At 35.2% G+C, this 24,968-nt stretch overlaps 1 protein-coding gene across 1 annotated transcript in view; it reads right to left on the reverse strand.

Annotated features, from left to right (window-relative positions):
• Positions 1 to 23,306, reverse strand: part of LOC308338372 (transmembrane protease serine 11C-like) — a gene marked incomplete at both ends in the record, with an annotated part of 50,578 nt that extends 27,272 nt beyond the window's left edge. The window contains 2 exon segments of the mRNA XM_080796370.1: positions 4,194 to 4,376; positions 23,113 to 23,306. Of these exon segments, the coding sequence (XP_080652496.1) occupies positions 4,194 to 4,376; positions 23,113 to 23,306 (377 nt within the window).
• Between the last annotated feature and the right edge of the window lie 1,662 nt (positions 23,307 to 24,968).

Raw genomic sequence — 24,968 nt, forward strand, 5'->3', positions numbered from 1 at the left:
AGAGGTCAGTGGACTGAGAAGCCTGGAGTTTTGGGCATGTTGTTGACAAAATCAGTTTTCCGCTATTCTCATTTAGCAACTTGCAATCACTGTTTGATTTTACCAGCTGATGAAAGCATTAGATCCAATCCACATCACACTGTTTATATTGGATGAGCTTAAAATATATTTGTGTAATAGTGATACTGATTGTGCCTTTCATATACATTAAGTCAGTGTAAGGTCAAATATATATATATTTGTATATGTATTTATTTATTTTATAGGCTTTTTGCTGAGAGGGACAATATTCTTTTTCTCTTTGATTTCCCCATAGTGCCTGGCAAAGTGTTTGTACAAGTACTTCAAAATTGGTTATTAAAGTTAATATTTCATAATATTTTATTTCAACTTCTGTCAGCAATTCTTTAAGTTAGATATGGATTTACATGCTTTCTTCATTGATGTTAAAACTGAGGACAGTTTAAAAGACTTTGATTTGTAATGACTGACTTCAGATTTAGAAAAAGAAGCTAGATTTTTCTTCCAGTGGAATCTTTAAACCTGCATCTTAAGTAGATTTTTAGTGCAGTTCTTAGTTTTAAACTGATTCATGAAATAGTGTAGAGAATGCACAGTGCACTTACATTCAGAAGATATGAGTTAAAGTCTCAGGTTTGCTCATTATTTATTTTATGACTTAGAGTGAATTTTACTTCATTGACTCTTCTTTACTTATAAATGAGGCAACCAGACCAGATTTCTCCAAAGTCTTTTTCAGCTGTAAGTTCTTCGAAATACCTACTGTTGCAATAAATAGTATACTTTCATGAATTTAATTTGGACCAGAAATCAGTAACCTATTTTCACTATTCCTGATTTTGCCAACTGATCTGGAATAAATAACTTAATATGCATGACAGTTATAGAGAATAAAAATTCTAAATGGAAATTCTGTGAGATTTTGCCTTTTAGTCATGATGATACATGATAAATTATTAAAAATATCATCAACACTACCCTTTTTAGATACTCATTCCTATATCATTTGGTATGTGCATAGGAAAAGAAAATGAATTTAATATTAGCATAAACAAAAAATGGTAAGGTAGAATTTTATCCAAATTTCCTGGGCCATAGTCAGTATTTAGTTAGTATTTATTTGGTAAATGAATAAACAAATTAAGCCAGTAGTAATTTAGTATTATAACTAAGAATTATCTAAAGCCATTTTCTTGGGGTAGGTATAATTATTAAGTGCTGAAATATTAATGGACACTTAAGTTGATTAACTTTTTATTTCTACAGAAGTAATAATTTTTATCTCTCAGTTCAGCTGCCACTGATTTACTTCATCCTTGCGGCTTGTAAAATCTCTTTACATGGGCTATACCCTGTTTTGACTCTATATATCAAAGGCACATAGGGATGTTTGCTAAGATTCAGTTGTTGTGCAATGAATATCCAAGAATACAGTTAGTAGAAGAATAACCATGTTCTCTGTGAAAATACTCTTGCAAAGTGTATGTATAGAAGAAAATCTATCTGGGTTACTATTTTTAGAGTACTCCCTCTTTGTCAGGCATTGCACTAAGGGCCTTAGATGTGCGTGTTCATTTTTTTCAGAAAAAAGAAAAAGCTCCTATGAAGTCTATGAACCATGATCTTCTTTATAAAGATGAAGAAGCTAAGGCTCTGTCAGATAAAGTGATTTCTCTCTGGTGGGGGTTTAGGGATGGGGACTTCGAGTTGCCCCTACTGCACTCGTGCTTTGAGGCGGGGTGGTCATTCTCCCTTAGGAACACCTCCAGTTTCTGACTCCTCATCCCCAGTGAAGCCCGAGTTTGGTGGGGGCGTGGGGGAAAGGTATGGGCAGGCTTATTGATAAAATGAATAGCATGTACATACATATGAAGTTAACTTACAAATATATAACCCATAGGACATGAAGGGTTTTTTTCTTCTCCTGATAAAAACCAATTAATGATACTTTACACCAGTCCTGTTTTTTAAAGTTTATGAGGTCTTTGTAATACAACAGCCTTTTGCAATATTTTTTTTTTTTTTTATTATCATCATCCCCATGATGAGATGTTTAGACTGAGGCACAGAAATGTTAGGCAATGTTTCCAAAGTCACACAGCTGATATATAGAGGACCTGGGATTCAAATCTCATCATGTTCTACAATTTTAACCACTGTTCTCTATCTTTTCTTTCTAGGCATAATAAGAGAGGAACGCTAGTTCTGTATTCAGCCCATTGCTATAACTAGTAGCCCTGGCAAGTGATGTGTAAGCCATAGCTGTAGGAAGTAGTGACTTTTACTCTTTGTTAAGCAGCTTGCATAAAAATGAAATTCAACAATGCCGACATAGGAACAGGCCTCTAAGCAACCAAACTAACAAGGAAGCATAAGGTCAGGCTATCAATAAGACAGCAGCAACCTTGTGACAGCAACCTTGACTATCTAAATAAGCTTTCCATAAATCCCTAAACCAGAGACCCGTTTACGTGGTGACCAATGAAGATTCATAATTGCTTTCAGTAAGAGCTGTCTTGAATGTGATTTTTGTGTTAACTCATTTCCGTGTGGTTTTGCAGAACTGGTCCAATTGACTGCTGGGTTTGGTTTTGCACCTTCGACCCCCCAATTTCACAAGGCATCTATCTTCTGATGAGGGATGAAACAGGAGGGAGGTGGGGTTTCTAAACAGCAAGTAGAGGCTAAGACAATACCAAAGGGCCATCTGTGCTTAAGTGTATTGCTCTTAACAGTGACTATTCATAAAATTGTAAGGTGGCATTGTATTAAATAGAACTGTGGAAAAAATAGTGTATCTGGAAAAAAACCCTCAGAAAGTCAATTTTCCTGGGATCCCATGTAATGTTTTTAAATGTTGGCGGAATATTGGAAATGTAATGTTATTTCTTTCCATTTAAGTTCATGTTTTTAGCAGATGAATTTTCGAAAATATATCTTTGGGGGCAAATTCTCTATAAATTGCAGATCTGCTTTATATCTCTGTGTTCTTTCAAGGTCACCACACATAGGATAAGCTGTATGAGAAGGAAGGTCTAAGAGAAAGCATCTAATAACCTGAGGAGAGTCACATTTCAATAACATGATGGTTTCTTATCTAGGAGAAGCATGTTCAGGTTTTGCTTTTTGATCCTTTTGATGTGCTATGCAAATGAAACTTCGGCCTCGATTTACTTTTTCCCACACACATAACATCCTTTTCATCCTTCCTGTAGGGACAGGGATACTTTTCTGCCCTTGGTCAGATTTGTGGTAGCAGAGAGCTGATAGCCGAGCTTCGCTGTGCCAAGTGTTGGCTGTACTTTTATCAAGATCAGAGAGACATTCATTATCCTGGGAATGAAGGGACATTTGTCCCTTCATAGCTTCAAAGATAGAAGCTATCTTTCACGATATTGTTCAGTGACCAAGAATAAGAATTAGATTGTATAACTGCACACCTGAAATTAACGTAACACTGCATGTAGTATAACACTGCATGTTAACTACACTGGAATTAAAAAAAAAACAAAAAATAATTAGATTGTATGTAAGAGTGAGAGAAACAATGTCCATTGAAGGCCTATCAGGAACTTGGCTTGATGATAAAGAGATTCAAACTCATTTCTGGAATATAGGATTCTAGATTCTTGAGATATTCAAAAGAATTGAGGGAGAAAACACAACCCACAGAATAAGCCATTAAGAGTTTATGGCTGCCTTATGGGGCGCCTGGGTGGCTCAGTAGGTTGTGTCTGCCTTTGCTTGTGTCATGATCCCTGCGTCTTGGGGTGGGGTTTCCTGCTCAGGGGGGAGTCTGTTTCTCCCTCTGCCTCTCTAACCCTCCTCCACCCCCGCTTGCTTGCTCTCTCTCTCTCTCTCATTCTCTATCTCAAATAAATAAATAAAATCTTAAAAAAAAAAAGAGTTTATGGCTTCCTTGTTGTGCAAAGAAATGTTATTTGGGGCCCTGACTACATTTTTTTTCTTTTTAAAACTCTATCATCAAGTAAGGTTTAATTCCAGGAATATAAGAATGATACTATATCAAGAAATTGATTAACATGGACATTGATTACTTTAACAGTGTTTACAAGCAATAATCATTGTATATGAAATTATATTTGAGGGAAGTGTTTTCAATTTTATAAAAAACACGACATTAAAATTAAAAGATGAAAATCACTCTATACCATACATAAAAAGGCTTCCCTGAAAATTTAAATGAAGAAGAATCTACACATAAAGACCCAGTTTTGCCCTTTAGCTTCTGATATAAAATGGTTCCAATCCTATCCTGAAATTTTCCTTCTGTATTTTTAAAACAGGATTTAAACTTCAGCACAGCATGTATTATCACCTTCCCTTGGTCTCGGCTGCAGAATAGAAACAGACAAATAAATCATGCTTTTCTTACTGGATCATTCTTAGTGGAGTCATTTTATCACTTTATTAAGCAGAGCTCCTGGCAGCTACTCTACTCTCAAGGGAGTGGAAATGGTACTTTATGGACACGGTGAACAGTAAAGAGAGGGTGATTTAGACTCAGGGGAACTGTGTTTGTGTTCTAGATTCACCATCTGCCAACTCCTTGGCCACAGCAAGCCATTGGCGTCCTCTATACTTAAGCAAATTTCTCCATCTCTGTAATGGGGATAATATTATTTCCTGGGTTATTGTACACACCATATAAATTAATGTATACGGAGGTATTTCGTAAATCTCAGTGCTGTGCAAAAATATATTTATTAATATAAATATACCTGTGTATAATAAATCCATGATGGACTTTCAGAATGTAGGGCCAATAGCAAATAACAAATGAAACATAACAGGTGAGATGAGAGAATCACTGATTATCTTGGGTTTTAGTTTTTGTTTTTTGTTTTGGTGGGGGCACCGTTTGCAAGAGTGGGCCAGTTCTCTCTCGTCTGTTGGGAATCATGATGGAGCAAACACCTTAGACTGGATTTCATATTTAAAGTATTACTATAAGTAATTCTGAGAGTGAGTTCTTAACTATATTAGAACTCCATATTAATTTACATATAGGTAGTTTCTTCTAGGCCCACTAAACATATCTGTATAAAATATTGCTTTAGAATAAGCTTCAAGTGGTGATTACACACACACACACACACACACACACAATTGTGTGTGGTATTTGGTATTGGTGTTTGGTATTTCAAACAAGTCTATTTTATAGTATGTAACTATAAAACAATTTTGTTTTAAAATTCTTTAGTAACAAATAGTATTATTGCCACTATAAACCACAGAACATGCTCTCAATTCAGAAATTAAAATACCCAGGTCTATTTTTTAATCAAAATTTGAATTAGATTTAAAGTTAGGATTTTTTTTCCCTCCCTTTTTCCAAGCTCTTTACTCACCCATTCCTACTATTCTTCCATTTCCACTTCATTAACTGGATTTGGACTCCTGTAGGTCCTTACTTGAATGGCTAGGAATTTAGCATCTAGTTTTAGTGGCATAGGACCTTAGTACATATTTAAAATCAATTTCCTTCTAGGTTTTCCTGAACTTTTCTGAAATTGGTTTCTCTTTCAAAGTCTGTATCTCAGCTTGACACGAGGGGAGAAAACATCTGTTGTTCACATATTGGGGAGGTTGTTGTAGTATAAAAAATTTATGGTATGCCTATGTCCAAAGATAACCTCTTAAAATATCTTTTCTACTCTCCAGTGTCTGGCACTTTTACTCTTTTGATGAAAGGCAGCAGGTTCTGCATCTATACCTTGAGTGAGCAACTCTTACTCACAGATTCATGGGCATATGCCATGACTTTTGATCTGGTAGTAGTAGCAGCTGGCATTACAATCGACCTAGTGATCATGTTCACATGATCTGTCTCTAGGAAGACTGTGCATGGAAGATGAAACCTAACAGTACAAACAGTATCTGGGAGAGATGGCCTCTTTACTCCACTGTGTAAAATGCTGTCTCTCTCTATGGAAATTATTTTCCCCTTATAAACAAAGGGTTGCTTACTTAGCTAGACAGCTTTTTTCCCTAAATGTGCTTTTCCAGAAAATACTACTATGTTCTAAAGCTATGGTTCCCTACTTCTGAATCATGAATTTTAGAATAGGGGCATGGTGACAGCAGAAGATGATCCTAGGGAGAAATATTTATATATCCACTAGGCATTGTTCTAGACTTAAAAAGTGATGATTCTTTTTTATTATGTTCAGTTAGCCACTGCATAGTACATAATTGGTTTTTGATGTAGTGTTCAATAATTAGTTAAGTATAACACCCAGTGCTAAAAAGTGGTGATTCTTGTACATATATGTACTACTGATTTTCAAACATAGGTAGATGTAGTTAACAAAATACAAGTAAATTCAAAAAGAATTACTAAATTTATAGTTGTCTTTATTTTCTTATTCAAAAAATAATTATTCTCTTGTGGGAATATAGAAATATTTTTCTCCTATAAAAATTCCTCATTTTTGAAAAGTTTAGAAAATAGTGGGTTAAAGAAAGTAACAAGAACAGCACACAGCAAATCTGGCACAAAGTGCTATTTTTAAGAAAGATTGATCTTGAGGAAACCATAATTTTTTTTGTACTTGATGCAAAATATATACAAAATTTGTGTTTATACTGACATTTTAGATTACATCCTTCAATAGTAGAGAATATTCTAGTTTTTAGAAAGAATTTTATGAAAAGAAAACATTACATAGGGAAAATTGTATGCTTTGAAACAAAAAATCTTAACTTAGAATCACATATTCTGGGCTTTTGTATTTGTTTGTTAACTTATTGATTATCTCTTCAGAAAGTTATAAATTCAACAAAGGTAGGAACTATGGCTTATACATTAACATATTCCCAGAACCCAAATCTTCAGCAGGAATTAAAAAAAGAATACACCAAATCCCTGGGTTTAGAATACTCCAAGCCAAAGTTTACTAAAGAAGTTTGCAATCAGTATTATTAACTTTAAGAAATTCTCTCTGCTAAATAATCTTGTCTGACTTCTCTCCTTCCCCCATGCTTAAAATTCTTAATTTTCCCAATAATAGAATCAATAATTCTGTGTGATTAGAAAGTCAGACACAATAAGTACTTATTGTGACAAAATAAACAATGAGTCCAATGATAACTACAGAAATAACCAGCATTAAGGTGCCCAGTGTAATCTTTCCACATGCTGTGAGTTTCATTTTTGTGTTTGACTCTGTCCCTCTGAGCACAAAGGACAGGAAAGCAAGTGTTAATATGAGCAAGATAAAGGACCCTCTCAGAAATATCAACCTGATGTGAAGTATAAAATGGATTATTTTACATTATGGATTCAGTGGACTGATGCCTTTGGAAAACAACATGTAGAACCAGTAAATATAATATTTGGTCTCCTTATTTTTCAGTACATATGAATAATTATGGTAATACTAAAATCAAAATTCATTTACTTAGCATATACTTATAAATGTTCTACTATGGACTAGGCATAGTAGTAAGAGCAAAGATCTCTTTCCCTTCGGAGATTACATTTTACTGAGGGGAGATAGCAAACAAGATATAATTAATAAATAATAATATATATTTAGATGTATAATTAATAATGAGATATATAACTGGTAAAAAGATCTTAAGTGCTATAGAAGAAGTAGAGTTAGGTAAAGATTACAAATGTGGTAGTGTGTGAGATGATGCTGGCAGGATATGATATTAAATAGAGTGTTCAGGTTAGGCCTACTGAGAAGGTACAATCAGAGAGGTTTGAAACAAGTGATGTTGTTGGCAATACAGGTATCTGGAGTGTCCCAGGCAGATGGAACAACTCCACAAAAGCCATGAGGGAGAGGTATGCGTAGATGAACATGCTAGGAGGGCATCGTGATTGAAACATTGAATGAGGAGAACAGTAATAAGGGAGAAATTATGAGAGGTACCAAGGCCTCAGTCATACAGGGCTCTGTGGGTCATTGTAATAATTTTGGCTTTTTCTCTGAGTGAAATATGAGTTATAGGGGGCTTCAGGCAGGACACTGATGATGTGATGATCTGCTCTAATTTCTAAGTGGGATTTCCACAACTGCTTTGTGGAAAGTAAATCATAGAGGGCAAGGGTGGAAGCAGAATCACAAGATAGGAAATGATTATAATAATTCAAATATAAGATGATGTTGATCTGGACCAGAGTGGTAGAGGTGGAGGAAATAGGGTTTGAATTTTGATATGTTTTAAGTATAGAGTTGGTAGGATAGAGTCTAGGATAGTAATATAAATTTGGCAATCTTCAACATATAGATTCGGATCTGAGACTAGAAGAGATTACCAAGGGAGTAAGTATAGATAGAGAAGACCAGGATATGGTCACTGGAACAGTCCCATATTAAGAGATTAGGAAGAAGAGGAAGACTAAGCAAAGGAGACTGAGAGGGAGCAACTAGCAAAGGTAGGGGGGAAAACAGGAGAAAGTGGTGTCCTGGAAACCAGTAGAAGTCTATCAAGAATAAGGAAAGGAAACAACTGGTCAAATGTTGCTGATAGCTCAAGATAAGCAAATGAGCATTGAAAATTGACCATTGGATTAGCATTATAGAGGTAATTGATGACCTTGATGCAAGAAGTTTTAGGAGTGGCAGGGGAGAGAATGGTTAGAGATGGTTTCAAAGAGAATTGAAGTAGAGGGACAGGAGACAGTGACCACTGGCCATTCTTTCAAAGATTTTGCTGAAAAAAGATAATAAAGAAGTGGGACTATATATGGTGAAGGATTGAAATCAAGAGAAATTTTTAGTAGAATAGTTTAATAAACCTCCATATATCCATCACATAGATTTAAGAACTGTGAACACCTTATAATATTTTGTCTATTTTTCTGAAAAATTTTAAAGTTGTTGCAGAAAAATAATTGCATCATGACATTCACCCCTAAATATTTTATTTTCCCTCTAAAAATAAGGACATTAAAAAATATGAGTTTTGTAATACCTGATGAAATTACCAATAATTCCTGGACAGCATCTATTACCAAGTTCATATTCAAATATCTCTAGTTGTCCTTAATTGTCTTCTATGATTTTTTTGTTGTTGTTGTTGAGCAAAAGTCAGATCAAAATCTTCACATTGCATTTGACTATTATACTTATCTTTTAAAATCTAGAACAGCTTCAATACTCTGCCCTCACTTTAGTATTTTTCTATGACATTGATTTATTAAAGACACTGGGTCAGTTATCTTACAGGATACTCTCTACCTGAGAGGGGAGAAGAAATTTGTGTATTTGTGTTTCAAAAAACTTTTTCTATTATTTTTTATTATGTTATGTTAGTCACCATACAGTACATCATTAGTTTTTGATGTAGTGTTCCAAGATTCATTGTTTACGTATAACATCCTGTGCTCCATGCAATAGATGCCCTCCTTAATACCCATCATGGGGCCAACCCATTCCCCCTCCCACCTCCCCTCTAAAACCCTCAGTTTGTCTCTCAGAGTCCTTAGTCTCTCATGGTTCATCTCTCCCTCCAGTTTCCCCCACTTCGTTTTCCTCCTTCTCCTAATGTCCTCCATGCCATTCTTTATGTTCCACAACTGAGTGAGACCATATGATAATTGACTTTCTCTGTTTGACTTATTTCACTCAGCATAATCTCCTCCAGTCCGTCCATGTTGATACAAAAGTTGGGTAGTCATCCTTTCTGATGCTGAGTAATATTCCACTGTATATATGGACCACATCTTTATCCATTCATCCGTTGAAGGGCATCTTGGCTCTTTCAACTGTTTGACTATTGTGGACATTGTTGCTATGAATATCAGGGTACAGATGACCCTTCTTTTCACTACATCATTGAGGTAAATACCCTGTAGTGCAATTGCAGGGTCATAGGGTAGCTCTATTTTTAATTTTTTGAAGAACCTCCACACTGTTTTCCAAAGTGGCTGCACCAACTTGCATTCCCACCAACAGTGTAAGAGGGTTCCCCTTTCTTCACGTCCTCTCCATTTGTTTTTTCTTGCCTTGTTCGTTTTCTCCATTCTAACTGGTGTAAGGTGGTATCTGAATGTGGTTTTGATTTGAATTTCCCTAATGGCTAATGGCGAGGAATATTTTTTCATGTGTCTGTTAGCCATTTGTATGTGTTCATTGGAGAAGTGTCTGTTTATGTCTTTTGCCCATTTTTTGACTTGATTATATATTTTTGGGGAGTTGAGTTTGAGAAGTTCTTTATAGATCTTGGGTATCAACCCTTTGTCTGTAGTTACATTTGCAAATATCTACTCCCATTCCGTGGGTTGCCTCTTTGTTTTGTTGACTGTTTCCTTTGCTGCATAGGTGCTTTTGATTTTGATGAAGTCCCCAAAATTCATTTTCACTTTCGTTTCCCTTGCCTTTGGAGACATGTCTTGAAAGAAGTTGCCATGGCCAATGTTGATTGGCCATGTCTAGGATTTTGTCTAGGATCCATGTCTAGAATCCATGTCTAGGATTTTGATGGATTCCTGTCTCACATTGAGGCCGTCCATTTTGCGTTTATCATTGTGTATGGTGTAAGAGAATGGTAGAGTTTCATTCTTCTGTATATAGCTGTCCAATTTTCCCAGCACCATTTATTGAAGAGACTGTCTTTTTTTCCATTGGATATTTTCCCCTGCTTGTTGAAGATTATTTGACCATAGTGTTGAGGGTCCATATCTGAGCTCTCTACTCTGTTCCATTGGTCCGTGTGTCTGTTTTTGTTCCAGTACCATGCTGTCTTGGTGATCAAAGAATTTTTTTAATTAAATTTTTTTGTGACAATTAGTCTCATATGTTGCAAGAATAATACAGAAGGAACTCTGGTATATTTTACCCAGTTTTCCAATAATAACAAATTGCAAAACTATAATACTGTATCATAATTAGGATATTTATAGTGATATGGCCAAGGGACCTAGCGTGTCCATCACAAGGGTCTCTCATGGTTTGTGTGTGTGTGTGTTTTAATAGCCTCATCTACTTGCCTTCAGCCCCTTTGCCCTCCTTTACCCCCTGGCAACCACTAGTCTCTTCTCCTTTTCTATAATTTTGCCATTTCAAGAATGTTATATAATTGGGATCCTACAATATGCAACTTTTAGATTTTTCTTTTTTTCAATCAACAAAATTCTCTGGTGATTCAAGTTGTTGTGTATATCAATAGTTGTTTAAAATGTTATCAATGTTGTTTAAATGTTTAAAATGTTTTTTTAAAATTGCTGATATATGTAATAACTCTTTCTTAGATATGTCATTTGCAAATATCTTCTATCATTCCATAGGCTGTCTTTTTGTTTTATTAATTGTTTCCTTCATTGTACAGAGCTTTTTATTTCAATATAGTCCTAATAGTTTATTTTTGCTTTTGTTTCCCTTGTCTCAGGGGACTTCTCTAGAAAAAAGTTGCGATGGCTGATATCAGAGACATTACTGCTTGTGCTCTCTTCTGCAATATCCTTCATCCACTTTGAGTTTATTTTCTGTATGGTAAAAGAAAGTGGTCCAGTTTCATTCTCTTGAATGTAGTTGTCCTATTTTCCCAACATCATTTGTTGAAGAGACTGTATTTTTTCCATTGGATCTTCTTGCTTCCTTAATTGATAATATAATTGTGGCTTTATTTCTGGGCTCTGTATTCTATTCTATTGATCTACATGTCTATTTTTGTGCCAGTGCCATAATATTTTGATTACTACCGCTTTGTAGTACAGTTGAAATCTGGGATTATGATACCTTCAGTTTTGTTCTTCTTTCTCAAGATGGCTTTGGCTAGTCAGGGTCTTTTTGTTTCCATACAAATTTTAAGAGTATTTATTCTAGTTTTGTGAAAAATGCTTTTGGTGTTTTGATAGGGATTAAATTAAATATTTAGATTGCTTTGGGTAGTATGGACATTTTAAAAATACTTATTCTCCAAAATCATGAGAACGTAGTATCATTCCATATCTTTGTGTCATCTTCGATTACTTTCATCAATCAATGTTTTATAGTTCAGAGTGTGGGTTTTTCACCTCCTGGGCTAAGTTTATTCCTAGGTATCTTATTAAATTTGGTGCAGTTATAAATGGCCTATGTTGTTATTTTGAAGTGAGTTTCTTGTAGACAACATATGGTTGGGTTCTATTTTTAAATCCATTTTGTTAAGATCTGTCTTACAGTTGTATTTAGACAATTTACATTTAGTGTAATTATGGGTATTTTAGGGATCAAATCTGCCTTTCAAATACCTTAATCAAAACATCTTTAAGAAACTCTGGGAGATTATTCATTATTATTCATAGACTCATAGGATTGTTAGAGGCATGGGATGACATACACAGTCTGGAAACAGTCATTGAATAGAATAAGAGAATAACAATAATAAAAGCTTTTAGAATAAACGATCATATTATTTATTTTTAAAAAGATTTTATTTATTTATTTGACAGAGAGAGAGATCACAAATAGGCAGAGAGGCAGGCAGAGAGATGGGGGAAGCAGGCTCCTCGCTGAGCAGAGAGCCCTATGCCGGGCTCGATCCCAGGACCCTGGGATCATGACCTGAGCTGAAGGCAGAGGCTTTAACCCACTGAGCTGCCCAGGTGCCCTGATCATATTATTTACAAATTAAGAGGCAACTTTATTCTAATGTATCTATGTTTCAATACTGTTAAATGTTTTTCTTTGGAGCACACAAAATGTGGGTGGAAGAAATACCTCTTTACAAGTTAAGTAGTTTACTGTATTCATGTGTACTGTATTCATGTATTAATGTGCAAGACATTGGACTAGGCAAAGGGTAACAATGATGAACAAGATCACTAATAAATGTAACCTGCAAGAACTGTAAAATATTTGTTTTGTTTTATGTACTTATATACTATATTATTATACTTGTTTGCAATTATACTTGTAGTACTAGTTTGGGCTACCATAACAAAGTATAACAGACTGGGTGGCTTCAACAAAAGAAATCTATTTTCTCACAATCTGGAGGGTAGGAGTCTGAGATAAAGGTGCTGGCAGGTTTAGTTTCTTCTGAGGTCTCTCTCCTTGGCTTATAGATGACCTTTTCTCCTTATGTCTGCATATCATCTTCCCTCTGCACATATTGTGTCCTAATTTTTTTTTCTGACTTAAAGAACACAAAAATTTATTTTCTCACAGTTCTAGAGGCCAGAAGCCTGAGATCAAGGTGTTGGCAGGGTTGGTTTCTCCTGAGATTTTCCTCCTTGGTTCATAGACGGCCATATTTTTCACATGGTCTTTCCTCTGTGTATGTCTGTGTCCAAATTTTTTCTTCTTATAAGGGACACCAGACACACTGGATTGGGCCCACCTTAATGACTTCCTATAATTTAACTGTCTCTCTAGAGAGACCCTATCACCAAATACAGTCAGATTCTGAGGTTACTAGGGGTTGGATTTTGACATGAATTTTGAGGGGACAGTCAGTAACATATTTTGGATTATATACTTGATATTGTATATTTTACATTTTATATATAATATATCCATATGTACAATATTCCATGTATGCTTGTATGTTTGTGTGTTTGATATATGCATGTCAATATATGCTGAAATGACCATACTAGATACTGATTAGTTTTCAACCCCTACATTTGATTTTTATTTGAAAACAAAATAAAATGCCTATAAAAATTTATTTCTAGTTACTTAATAGTCATTCCCTGAATAGATGATACTCCCTAAAGAGCTAATATTAATTAGATATCCAATCCAGGTGAAATTTTCAAGTCTTACATTTTAGAAATTTCATTTTACTTAAAAACCACTTTGATCATTTAAATATATTTTGTCTAAGTTATGTTTTCACCTTGCACATAAAAATATCTTGATATTTCTATGAAAGTATCATGCCCATGAATATTTTGGTTCATAATAAAATAAAAATCCCTAAAAGACACTTCATTATGAAAAATGTTTTCCTTTAAATATCTACAATCTAAAATATAAATAAATAAATAAATAAATATCTACAATCTGGCCAACTCATTGAGTCTAAAAGAGTGTTTAAAATTTGAGGGAAAAATAAATGACTAAATTACATGGTAAAACCCTGGTAACTTAAATTCCTGTTATCCTCAAGCAGCCTTGTCCACACCCACATACATATGCCTGTATATTTTATTCAGTACAGCTTGCCGTGAAATAAGCCTCAATGAAAATGTGGTGATTGTAGTATGAAATTGGTGTCAAAATCTTGGAGTATATTTTTTATTCATCTCAAACTGTGTCCTTCTAATAGATTGGACTATCTAAAAATGATGCTTTTGTAGGTTAAAAACTCAAACATTGGTAATTTTATAATAATTCACCCTATAGGAATACAAGTACACTTTATTTATTGTATCCTCTAGTCATAAGCTGATAGAAAGTGATTCTTGTAAACAAGAATTTGTTTAATAGGGAAATTTGCTTCAATCTTCCCTCCAGTGTAGAGTTCCTAACGGGAGAGACACATACCCTCTTGGAACTAGAAGGGACTTTGCAAATCATCCTTTCTGGTTTCCTGATTTTAAGAGGATATGTAAGACAGTATTTTCTTTTCAGGACCTTTCAAATCTAGGGCAGATAAGTATTCTAAGTAGAGATTTGTCCTTTGGTTATTATCAGCGTATTTAGGGTTAGAGTTAGGATTAGGATTCTTTCCTTATCTCTAGAAGAAAAGTTAAGTTGTATGGGCCACTCTAACATGTAACTCTCACTTACCTTACAGCCAAAATCTGAGAGCACTACAGTGGTTTTACTATCTGATTTGCAAATGTAAAATTTTGGTTAATGAATAAAAATTAATTTTAAAGGCAAATGAACTAAGTGTTTCTGTCATTCTCGCCCGAGTTTTCTAAGATACAGATGTTCTTCCTATTTGCAAAGGGTTTTACTGATTTGGAAAGTAGTTTCCCCTGTGTGTGTGTGTGTGTGTGTGTGTGCACACACGTGTATGTATGTGTATTCCCGAATTCAAACGGAAAATTAAACTTCGTCAATATCCAGTTCTAAGTATTCTTCTAAAGACAATTCCAGATATATAAATTCTATTTTCCCAAAGCATTATTATGTGGAATATTGGTTGAAAGTAGACTACTTATTTGACAGAAATTGGTCTTGGGTGTAATTTACGTGAGCAATAGAAAAATGAGCGATAGAAAAACCTGTTTTGATTTCAACAATGTGCCTTAATTTTTTCTAATTGTTTTACTATTCACCAAGTATATCCTGAAGCCATTCAGGTACAATAATAAAATGGTAATGATATTGAGAATTATTTAGCAATTTCAGAAAAAGTGGCTTTCTGATAAGTTGTACTTCTTATTAATTCTTTGAATGATGAAACCAGAGTGTGTCTACACATTATTTCTCACATGCTGTTTATGGAGCACAAGGAGTTGAGTGAGTTAACAGGGACATAAAACACATTAGAGCCAAGATAAAACATTTTTACTAGATTTTTTGTTAGTCCATAAAGATTAACAGTAACCATTTGGAAAACATTTCTGGGATTCTCTTATAGCTAATTAAGCTAAATATTAATGTAAATATGCAAAGTGACCGATTATTAAAGCTGTTTATTGTGAAGTTACATTCTGGACAATATATTAAACTGTTCACCTAGAATCTAGATATTGTAAAGATATGGCTACCAGAAAAGTTGTCTGAGGATTTTATTAAAAATATCCACGCTCAGTGGGTTTATCAAGGCTTTCATTTTTGCTAGGAAACACTGTCATGAGTATGTGAACATTCATCTTTGTCTTAATTTGATTAGCTTAAGAATCAAAACAAATATTTTGTTCATCTGTGTGTACCATGGAACAAGTCAGCATATTTGTTGACTTTCAGGCCAACTGCTATCTGAGCATATGGCACAGTTAATGGGAAGAAAGGAAATCCTCTATTCTTGTTTCCAACTAAAATTTTATTTTTTTATTTAATTTTTTTCCTTTTCACAAATTTTTTTCAACTAAATTTTAAATCACATCACTAAAAATGTCTAGCGGTGAAGAATTGTGATGTTTCAAAAATTAAAAATTAAGACTCAAACATATTGTCTCTATTATCAGCATACATCATTAGAAATAGATACATATAGTTATCTTGTATTCTTTCAATTTTCAAAATGAAATTCTTCTTAAGTAAACTGCCCCAATTTTACTTTAGCAGTTTCAGCATACTTTTCATGCTTTAATTTTGCTGGAATGATTTCTCACAAAAATTATCAAACAAAACAGATTCTAATGATGAAAATTTATCAATCTTAATCATTCTTGTTTTTCTTTTATTTGGGATAAATACTGCTCTTATTTTTTTTTTTTCTTTAGATTTTTACTTGTTTGCGAGAGAGTGCAGGCATGAGAGAGAGAGAGCACCAGAGGGGAGGGGGCAGTGGGAGAAGCAGAATCCCCACTGAGCAGGGAGCCTGATATGGGACTCAATCCTGGGATACCAGGATCTCAACCTGAGGCATAAGGCAGCGCTTAATGGACTGAGCCACCCAGGCACCCTATATTGCTCCTATTTTTATAAAAATCATTATTTTAAAGAATTTTAAAATAGAAATGAAATTAACTAATTTGATCCCTTCAGAGACTTTCCCTGAGGAACAATGGCAAGCCCTATCTCCCACCCACCATCAGTTTACCTGTTCCGCAGTGGAGTCCATGTGTGCTATCTCTGAGAAGCCTGTCCTTTTGCTCTCTTCTCTTCCAGTGGTGTGTGGCACGATCATTTTCCACCTATGTAGCTTATGAAATTCTGTGACTTTTATGTGTTTTATGATAATGATAATAACTTAGCACTCATATAACTCCTCTTCAAAGCGCTTTCTGAACATTGCCTAATTAATTTTATATTAGTAAAACATGGGCTCCATAAAGAATAAATAATCCTGTGAACCAAGTGGAGGCAAAAAAACTCTCACTTCTTATAACTGAGGAAGCAATTGGGTTACCTGGTTTTAGAAAGATAGTGAGTCTTTTCTCAGTTTTGCGTTTTGTGAATTTGGAGATAAGCAGCTGTTCTCACTCTCTAGAATCCACTTCCAAAGATTGTGGCACTTTCTTTATTGCTTGTTGGTGGAAGGCCAATAGCTCTCCAAGTTCTAACCCTCCATTAGGATCTGAGTGCTCTCCAATTTATAATTTCTCCAACCTCCTTCAACCCACGTATCATCCTGTCATGAATTCCTCCATGAAATTTTTACGGCTCTCCTAATACTAGCACCCATTAAAATTTTTTTGTACCCTCAAATCCGAAGAGTGTTGCTTTTTTGTGATAAATATATATGGGTTTAACCAGTAATCTTTCAAGTTTTGGATAGCATTCTTGTTCTTAGCAGCTAATTTAGATATTGGTGTTAAGACTAGGTAGAACATATCCCAATGGTTAGCCGCTGAAAGAGAAAGAACTTGCCAGAGGCCAGGGACCAGCAGTCAGGAAGAATCTAGTTATTCTGGGAGAGAAGGTTTCCTTGGGTCACCTTATTATGTGGTCAGGTAGAATCATTGTTCACCTATGCTACCTCCTTTTCCCCCAAACATGTAAAGGGAAAGATAATCAAAGAAACCATATTTGCATTAGAATGAAAAAGAACCATAATGGAAGTTCTTCTATCAGTTATTAATAGGACCTTGATCAGATAGATATATTTGCGTTCTTTAAAAATGTCCATTTCAATTGTATTTGAGCATTCTAGACTCTCTGCTTTTGCCCATGTCCTCAAAATATCCAGTATGTTCTCACTTTCATTTATCTTTGTAAATCCTACTCACTTTTTTTTTTTTTACATTTATTTATTCTTTTAGAGAGTGAGAGAGAGAGTGGGAAGGAGGAGCAGAGGGAGAGAATTATCAGTAGACTCCCCACTGAGTGTGGAGCCCAACATGGGGTTCGATCTCATGACCTTGAGATCATGACCTGAGCTGAAACTAAGAGCTGGACACTTAATCAAATAAGCCACTCAGGTGCCCCAATCCTAACCATTCTTTATGGTTAGCTCAATCCTTACTTTTTGCATGTGGACATCTCAAAATATACTGCTTTATCATCTGAAGCTCACAAACTCCTGGGATCTTGCACCTTGCCTAGTTACTTGTGCCATCATGGTAGTTAAGCCTTTAAGTAGAGAGACTTCACAATATACTGAGGCAGAGAGACCCTGAAATAATTTTGCTTAGTTTGGAGGTGGCCGAGAGTAGTGCGGACAGTGGTCCATTTATTCTATGCCTCTAAGAAGTGTGCAGAAAATGTGAGAAAGCTGGTTGACCTGTTGGAAGCTGTGCCAGCGGTTAGTAGCATGATTTGTTAAGTTTGAATTAGAGATAAAAATGGGAATGACCTCTGAGAGGACAGGTGTGGAGGGCTGATAATGCCTGCAGACCAGATGGGGCAATGTGTCTCTCCGGAAAGAATGGTCTGGACAATGATGACTGTAGATTAGCCCCTTTGCCCCAGTCCTTTGACACTATGTCAGCTAGAATACCTGGAACTTAGATAATGGGAAAGGTTATGGTAACTTGACTGTCAAAACCCCAAACTATCTAGGAAAACCCTGGATTGACCAAATCTACCAAGAATAAAGTATATAGTTACCACCATTAGGCAGAATGGAGGCTCGAAAGAGACATAATTAAGAAAATCACTTTTGGTGGGGGGCATACTTCATTGTAAGAAAATAAACCACCTAGAGTAGCAAGTTTGAGTGTGAACTTTAAAATTGAGGCAGCTTTTAAGTCATACAGAAAAGAGGTTTTCCAAAAAGTTTTAGTTTTTAAGCAATGAGATGTTTGGAAGTAATAAGGAAAGACATAGGATAGTAGCTCTAAGAAATTATATAGAAAAAAGATGCCATCGTAAGAGGTTATAAGGAAGTTTCAGCTCTAAGTTTCCTTTTAAATTCCATAATTTATATGTCTGAAAGTGTCTTCCCTATACATCTAGCATTTGTGATAATGTATACTAGAGCACTTCAGAAAACTCAAGTGCTACAACTCTAAGTGTTCAGTTTAAAAGCTATTGTTAAAAATAACCAAGAATAGGTTTGAAATGAGAAAGATTTAAAAACTAATTTTAAAATAGTATTAATCAATACATTGACATATGAACTAAGTGAAAACTTAAAATATTTTGATAATTACCATGAAACAGCATAAAATGATGTTAAAGATAAAATATAAAGTGAATAAGGCAGAATGCAAAGTAGTTTTGTATTATTGTTAGAGGAGGTCAGGAAAGGATGTGACCGCAGGTTGAACCTGGAGCAGAGTTAGCAATCAGAGGCCCTTTACCCCTCCTGTACCCATGGACCATACCTTCTGCCCATGGTTCCCACAGTGGGAGCCATATTCAAGGTTGCAGCCTTGAGAGAACACTGTGTTGAGACCTTCTGGACAGGTTATGTGACTGAATCTGGTTGATGCCTCTACATAAACTGTTAAGATTCTGGCTGGGGGTGTAGAGATTTACTCTGGACCAGGTGCCTAAGACAAAGCCTCATATGTAAGTTCCCTTGTTTCTTTAAATTTCCATCCACCCGTCTGGAGTGGTTTGCCTCTTTCTTCTGTTGTTCTGTGCACTCTGTGTATAGGGGCCAGTTTGTGAATCAACAGTTATGATTACAAACCAAGTAAAATTATATTTGCGTTTAGAAGAAAACTAGAAGAGAATATGAAAAACCAAAAGTTGATACAATTGCCAGTGTCATTTTTTTAAGCTTTTAATTTCTTCGCATTATTTTATTTTATTTTTTTAAGAGATTTATATATTTTAGAGAGAGACCACAGAGAGAGAGAGAGAGAGAGAGCACATGCATGTGTGCACGCAGGTGAAGCAAGGAAGGGACAGAGCGAGAGGGAGAGAAATCCCCAGGCAAACTCCTGGCTTGGGTGATCCCACCACCTGAGACTAGGACTTGAGCCAAATTCAAGAGCCTGTGGTAGTCCAACCATCTGAGCCACCCAGCTGCCCCTCCTTCCCATTATTATAACATTATTTACAAGGTAACATTCTCTGAAAATGAAGGAATGTTAAAAAAAATTTTTTTTAACCTATTAATTTATAGCCACTTTTAACACTTCAGGTGAAAAATTTAAAGTGAATCTTCTTTAAAAGTAAGTATAAAATACACATTATGCACTTTCCTATCCAGTTTTCAAATAGCAAACATTTAATGAAAGAAAGGTTGGGAAAGGTTGGGAAAGCCACAATGGATAAAATAGAAAAATACCTCAATGTTTAAAAAGCACTTAGGAAAGAGGAAATATTATTGGTTTTTAAACATAATAAGCCATAATAATAAGCCATAATAAGAAGACACTGTTCTGTGTAAAAATTTTTATTCACAATACCAAGAAAACTAGTTTAAGAGGTAATTCTGGAATAGATATAATTCATAGTTTGTTAAGTAATATTTATAGATTTTATTAATATATATGTGTATACTCATTTGTGATAATTGATTTTAAACTATTTTTGTAAAAATTATTTAATAAAAACAAATATTAGTCAAATTCTCCAATTTTACCTGAGAATAGTTTTTTTAATATTTTTTTGTTAATGTTCATATGATTGTGTTTCTATAGATATATATAATTCCTTTAGGTTCCATAATTGTGTATATTTGAAAGTATTTATATCTATGTCCATGTCTCTATATGTAGCTAGCTGATCCATTAGCACTGTAGCATTTCTTTTTTTTTTTTTTTTTTTTAAGATTTTATTTATTTATTTGACAGAGAGAGATCACAAGTAGGCAGAGAGGCAGGCAGAGAGAGAGAGAGGGAAGCAGGCTCCCTGCTGAGCAGAGAGCCCGATGCGGGACTCGATCCCAGGACCCTGAGATCATGACCTGAGCCGAAGGCAGCGGCTCAACCCACTGAGCCACCCAGGCGCCCCAGCACTGTAGCATTTCTTAACTGAGCCTGCATACTAGGAAAATTTTTTGAAAGAATTTTACTAAGAATTTTACTAAAGTTTAGAACAAACCCCCTCTAGATTTTTTTTTCCAAATGTATTTTGATTTTAGAAGCCATAATAAAAGATAGCTGCATATAAGATAAAATTTCCTGTGGCTACAATCTCCATCTACTATGAGAAGAAATGTAATTTTCCCTTAAGTGTCACCGAATTTTAACTTCAATGCATTCATTCCATTGGCAAGCATTCCTTGAATGTCTGTTATCTGTTGTGCATCCTGATAGGAATTCTGAGATGAAAGTCAACTGCATTTTAATTTATTGAAAATTTAAATCCCGCAAGGATTTTGTAGAAAGTCTGTATATGTGTGTTGCATGATTGTGTAGATTTCCTGAGAAAGCTATGACCTAAACTGGTCATGAGATCAATTGCTGTATATTTTTGTCTTCTCAGTCCCAATGATTATATCATTCAGTATTATTGAATCCCATAAGAAACCAAATGTGTAAATGCATATACACAAATCTTGCTTTTTTAGATATTTAAAACCTACCTGAGAAATTAAAATCTAGTATGACAAAATGTAAGATACTATTGAACTTTTCCATCTGTACATAAGTAATTGAAAATACAAACTCACAAATTGGTAAATATTTTCTTTTAGTTGATGGATAATTTCACATTTGCTTAACACAAACATTATTCTGAAGAATATTCTCATAGATTGTAGGCTTACAGTCTTTTTATTGGTCCACTTTTAAATTATTTAGAAATTGTCCATTTTACCTTTAAAATTTAAGATCGTATTTTAGAGGAGCATAATAAAAGTCTCTTTTTTTGGAGGCAGGATAAAAGAATCCCTCTAATTAGAGAGCTCTTTTTCATGAGAGAGTTATTCTTATTTTCTAACTTCCTTCATGTTGCCACTGAGGAGGGTTTTATAACTATATGTTTCTATGCTGGCATTTATCCCTCAGGTTATATCAAACTATGAAAAAGCAAAAAGTCACACTTATTTTTGGTTCTCTAGAACTGGTGGAGAAGAAAGGAAGTCTTCATTTCAATCTCTGCCATGGGTAAGTGTTACCATAAAATTAAGAGCATTTCATGCTGTGACTGATGTTTCCTGAGTGAGGTTTGGGGGAAAAAAAATGACGTTACAGTCAATTTATATAAAACAAGTTTGAGAAGTATATATAAAAAATTTTAGAGAAGGGATTGTAAAATCTTCAGAGTTTTAGAAAAGGAAAGTTTCCTTGTTCTGATAAGTGCTACAAGCCAAAGAGGATTTCTTTTTTTACCAGAATAATATAATTAGATAGACTTTAACATCTGGAGAATAATTTTAAAGCTTTTTAAAAAAACTGATTCAAGTAGGTGGTAAAAGCATATTTTTGGAGCTAGTGTTGATTTAAAAACATCTTTATTGTTTGTGATTTCAACAGTTCTTTAAAATTTGTATTTTATGAAATTGCTCTGACTCTGAAACGTAGAGAGAAAGTGATGTATTTAAGATTGAAAAGAAACAGGGTTGCATCCTAAGCCTGTTCAGTATGTACAAAATGTTGGTGAAATCACCTCATGGAAAAGGCATAATTCATCAGAAGAGGAGCAAAGGCAGGATTTTCCTGGTGGCCCATGGTAAATACGAGTCTGAGTGGTACTGAGTTAGGACAGCATTAGAACTAGAAAAGACGTTTAAGAATTCCAGATTGTATATGATTCATTCAACCCCATGTGCAGAGAAAGACACAGGAGTTTGAAGCTATAGTAGAACACTATTTCTAGCTGAAACTTACCCAAAGCCCACAAGCTTTCACCAGTACCCCTCAGACCTTCATCATTCAATGTTCCCTCTCACCATCTGTTTTCATTACATGGATATGTGTGCAAGCTTTAGTGTTCTTTTTCTTAGAGGGGGGAGTTTATTGGAGGCAGTACCCAGAGGAAGTTCAGGTCCCTGGGACTGCCTTTCTCAGAGTTAGAGAAATCGAGTCCCCAAACAGAACTTTTTATTATAATGAGGAGTTTGGTGAAATTTTAAGGAAGGGATGACGAATAAAAAGCTGAATAAAATGTGGAGCCCTATTTCTTGAGAAGCTGGACCCTGTCAGAATTGTCTTTTTAGGAAAAAGTGTCACACGGGTTTTGGGGAAGACTGAGAAGCCACACTTTCTGCCCCTGGACAGACATCTCCATCATTCCTGAGGGTTGGAGGTTTAGGAAATCTCCAGAGATGGTAGCCTTTGTGGCCTGGATGCGAAGATAGTTGTCATCGTGGGGAGGCTTATGCATGGCTTTGTGGGCACTGTGAGCGTATTTGAGCCTGGGAACAAAAGGAAACCAGACCAGCTCCTCTGTGGTGCTTACAGATGGAAGCAGCATGGTTCAGAAAGGAGGCATATGTGTTACATCGTAACGCTGAGAGTGGGAGTAGGTCGAAACAGACATGAGGAAGACGGTAAAGAAATTTGCCAAACCGTCTGAGTGTCATGATTTTGTAGGTACCAATTTGAATTAGAGCCAGTGTGTATTTGTTGGTAGTAAGAGATGTGAGTACATAATAACTTTTGGAAAATCTACATTATCAAAACATGGTGACTCTCATAATGCAGAGGGCACTAGTGAGAACATAGCTATCTTTCTAATGTAGAGGAAATTGTTTTTAGAGAGTCTGTTTCTTAGCTTGAAAACTCAGAGTTTGGAAAATAAAAATAACATGCCAAATTCAAATTGTGCTAAAGATGAGTTTCTAAAGGATAAATATACAGGCTTTAGAATCTGAAAAAACTGCCTTGAGATCCCAGTTCTGCAATTTATCAGCTCTGTGATCTCAGACATTTTATTGAACTTCTCTGAACCTTAGGTCCTTCCTCTTAAATGTAGTTGTAATAATAATACCTCTCCCTGGTTTATTACATGAAAGGCCTGGTGGTTAGCAAATGCTTCATAAATATTGACTATTGTAACTATCATCATTACCATTACTCTTATTATTTCAGCTCATACTTTCAATGAGTGGAGTATCAGTCACCTTTGCTTCCTCTGCTGTCATACAATATTTTCCAAGAAATTCCTGGGAAAAAAATGAATTTTTGCTTCTATAGTTTCCATTTATCACACGCAAATATCCCCAATGAAGTAGACTAGTTAGTGAGGAAATATTTGTAAATTCCAGATTAAAGTAAATTTTCTTAGCTGAAGCATAACTTCAAAACTGGTCAAGTGAAGAGACTGTGAATACATTTGTTTAACAGGGATAACCCCACAAATCTGCTGATAAGGAAGTATCTTAACAAAAATGCAGTCAGGGGGCACCTGGGTGACTCAGTTGGTTAAGTGTCTGCCTTTGGCTCAGGTCCTGATCCCAGGGTCCTGGGATTGAGCCCCTCGTCCTGTTCTCTGCTCAGCAGGGAGCCTGCTTCTCCCTCTCCTTCTGCCTGCTGCTCCCTGCGTGTGCTCTCTATCTCACTGTCAAATAAATAAACAAAATCTTAAAAAAAAAAAATCAAAAGTATTGTCAGTAAAAACAGATATCCTTGTAAAACCATTATCTGGAGCAAGTTTTAACAGAATAGAGGACTTTTTTGGATAAGCCATAGACTTTAGTAGCAGGGTAGGCCTAAAATATTAATGAACACAGTTTAAATGCATATATGTTAGAATTCAGAGAAATTGTCTCTACTTCGTGGTTCTATCCAAGTGAGTTTTACAATCATGTGAGGAAAAACTCACTTCATAATACTGTAGGTATGCTTTATTTTCATAAGGAAAGTGATCCTGAAGGAATTTTTATGAGAACTTACTTTTTTCCCCTACTAAGAAAAGCACTTTGCTTGATCTGTGTATGTAAACAGGGAGGTTTAATGTTCATTTCACTTAATCAGAACATGTAGATAATTGGTAACAAGAGCGTGTGAACTTTGAAGCTTTCACGTTTTATCTTTTCCTGATCAGGTTTTTTTCTGGCATTCTGACAAGGAGCTCAATGCAATCTGTTTTTTTAAAAAGCGATGGCCTTTATTTCATTACCCAGCCAGACTGGAG

Source organism: Martes martes (assembly GCF_963455335.1).
Source record: "Martes martes genome assembly, chromosome: 2".
NCBI lineage: Eukaryota > Metazoa > Chordata > Mammalia > Carnivora > Mustelidae > Martes > Martes martes.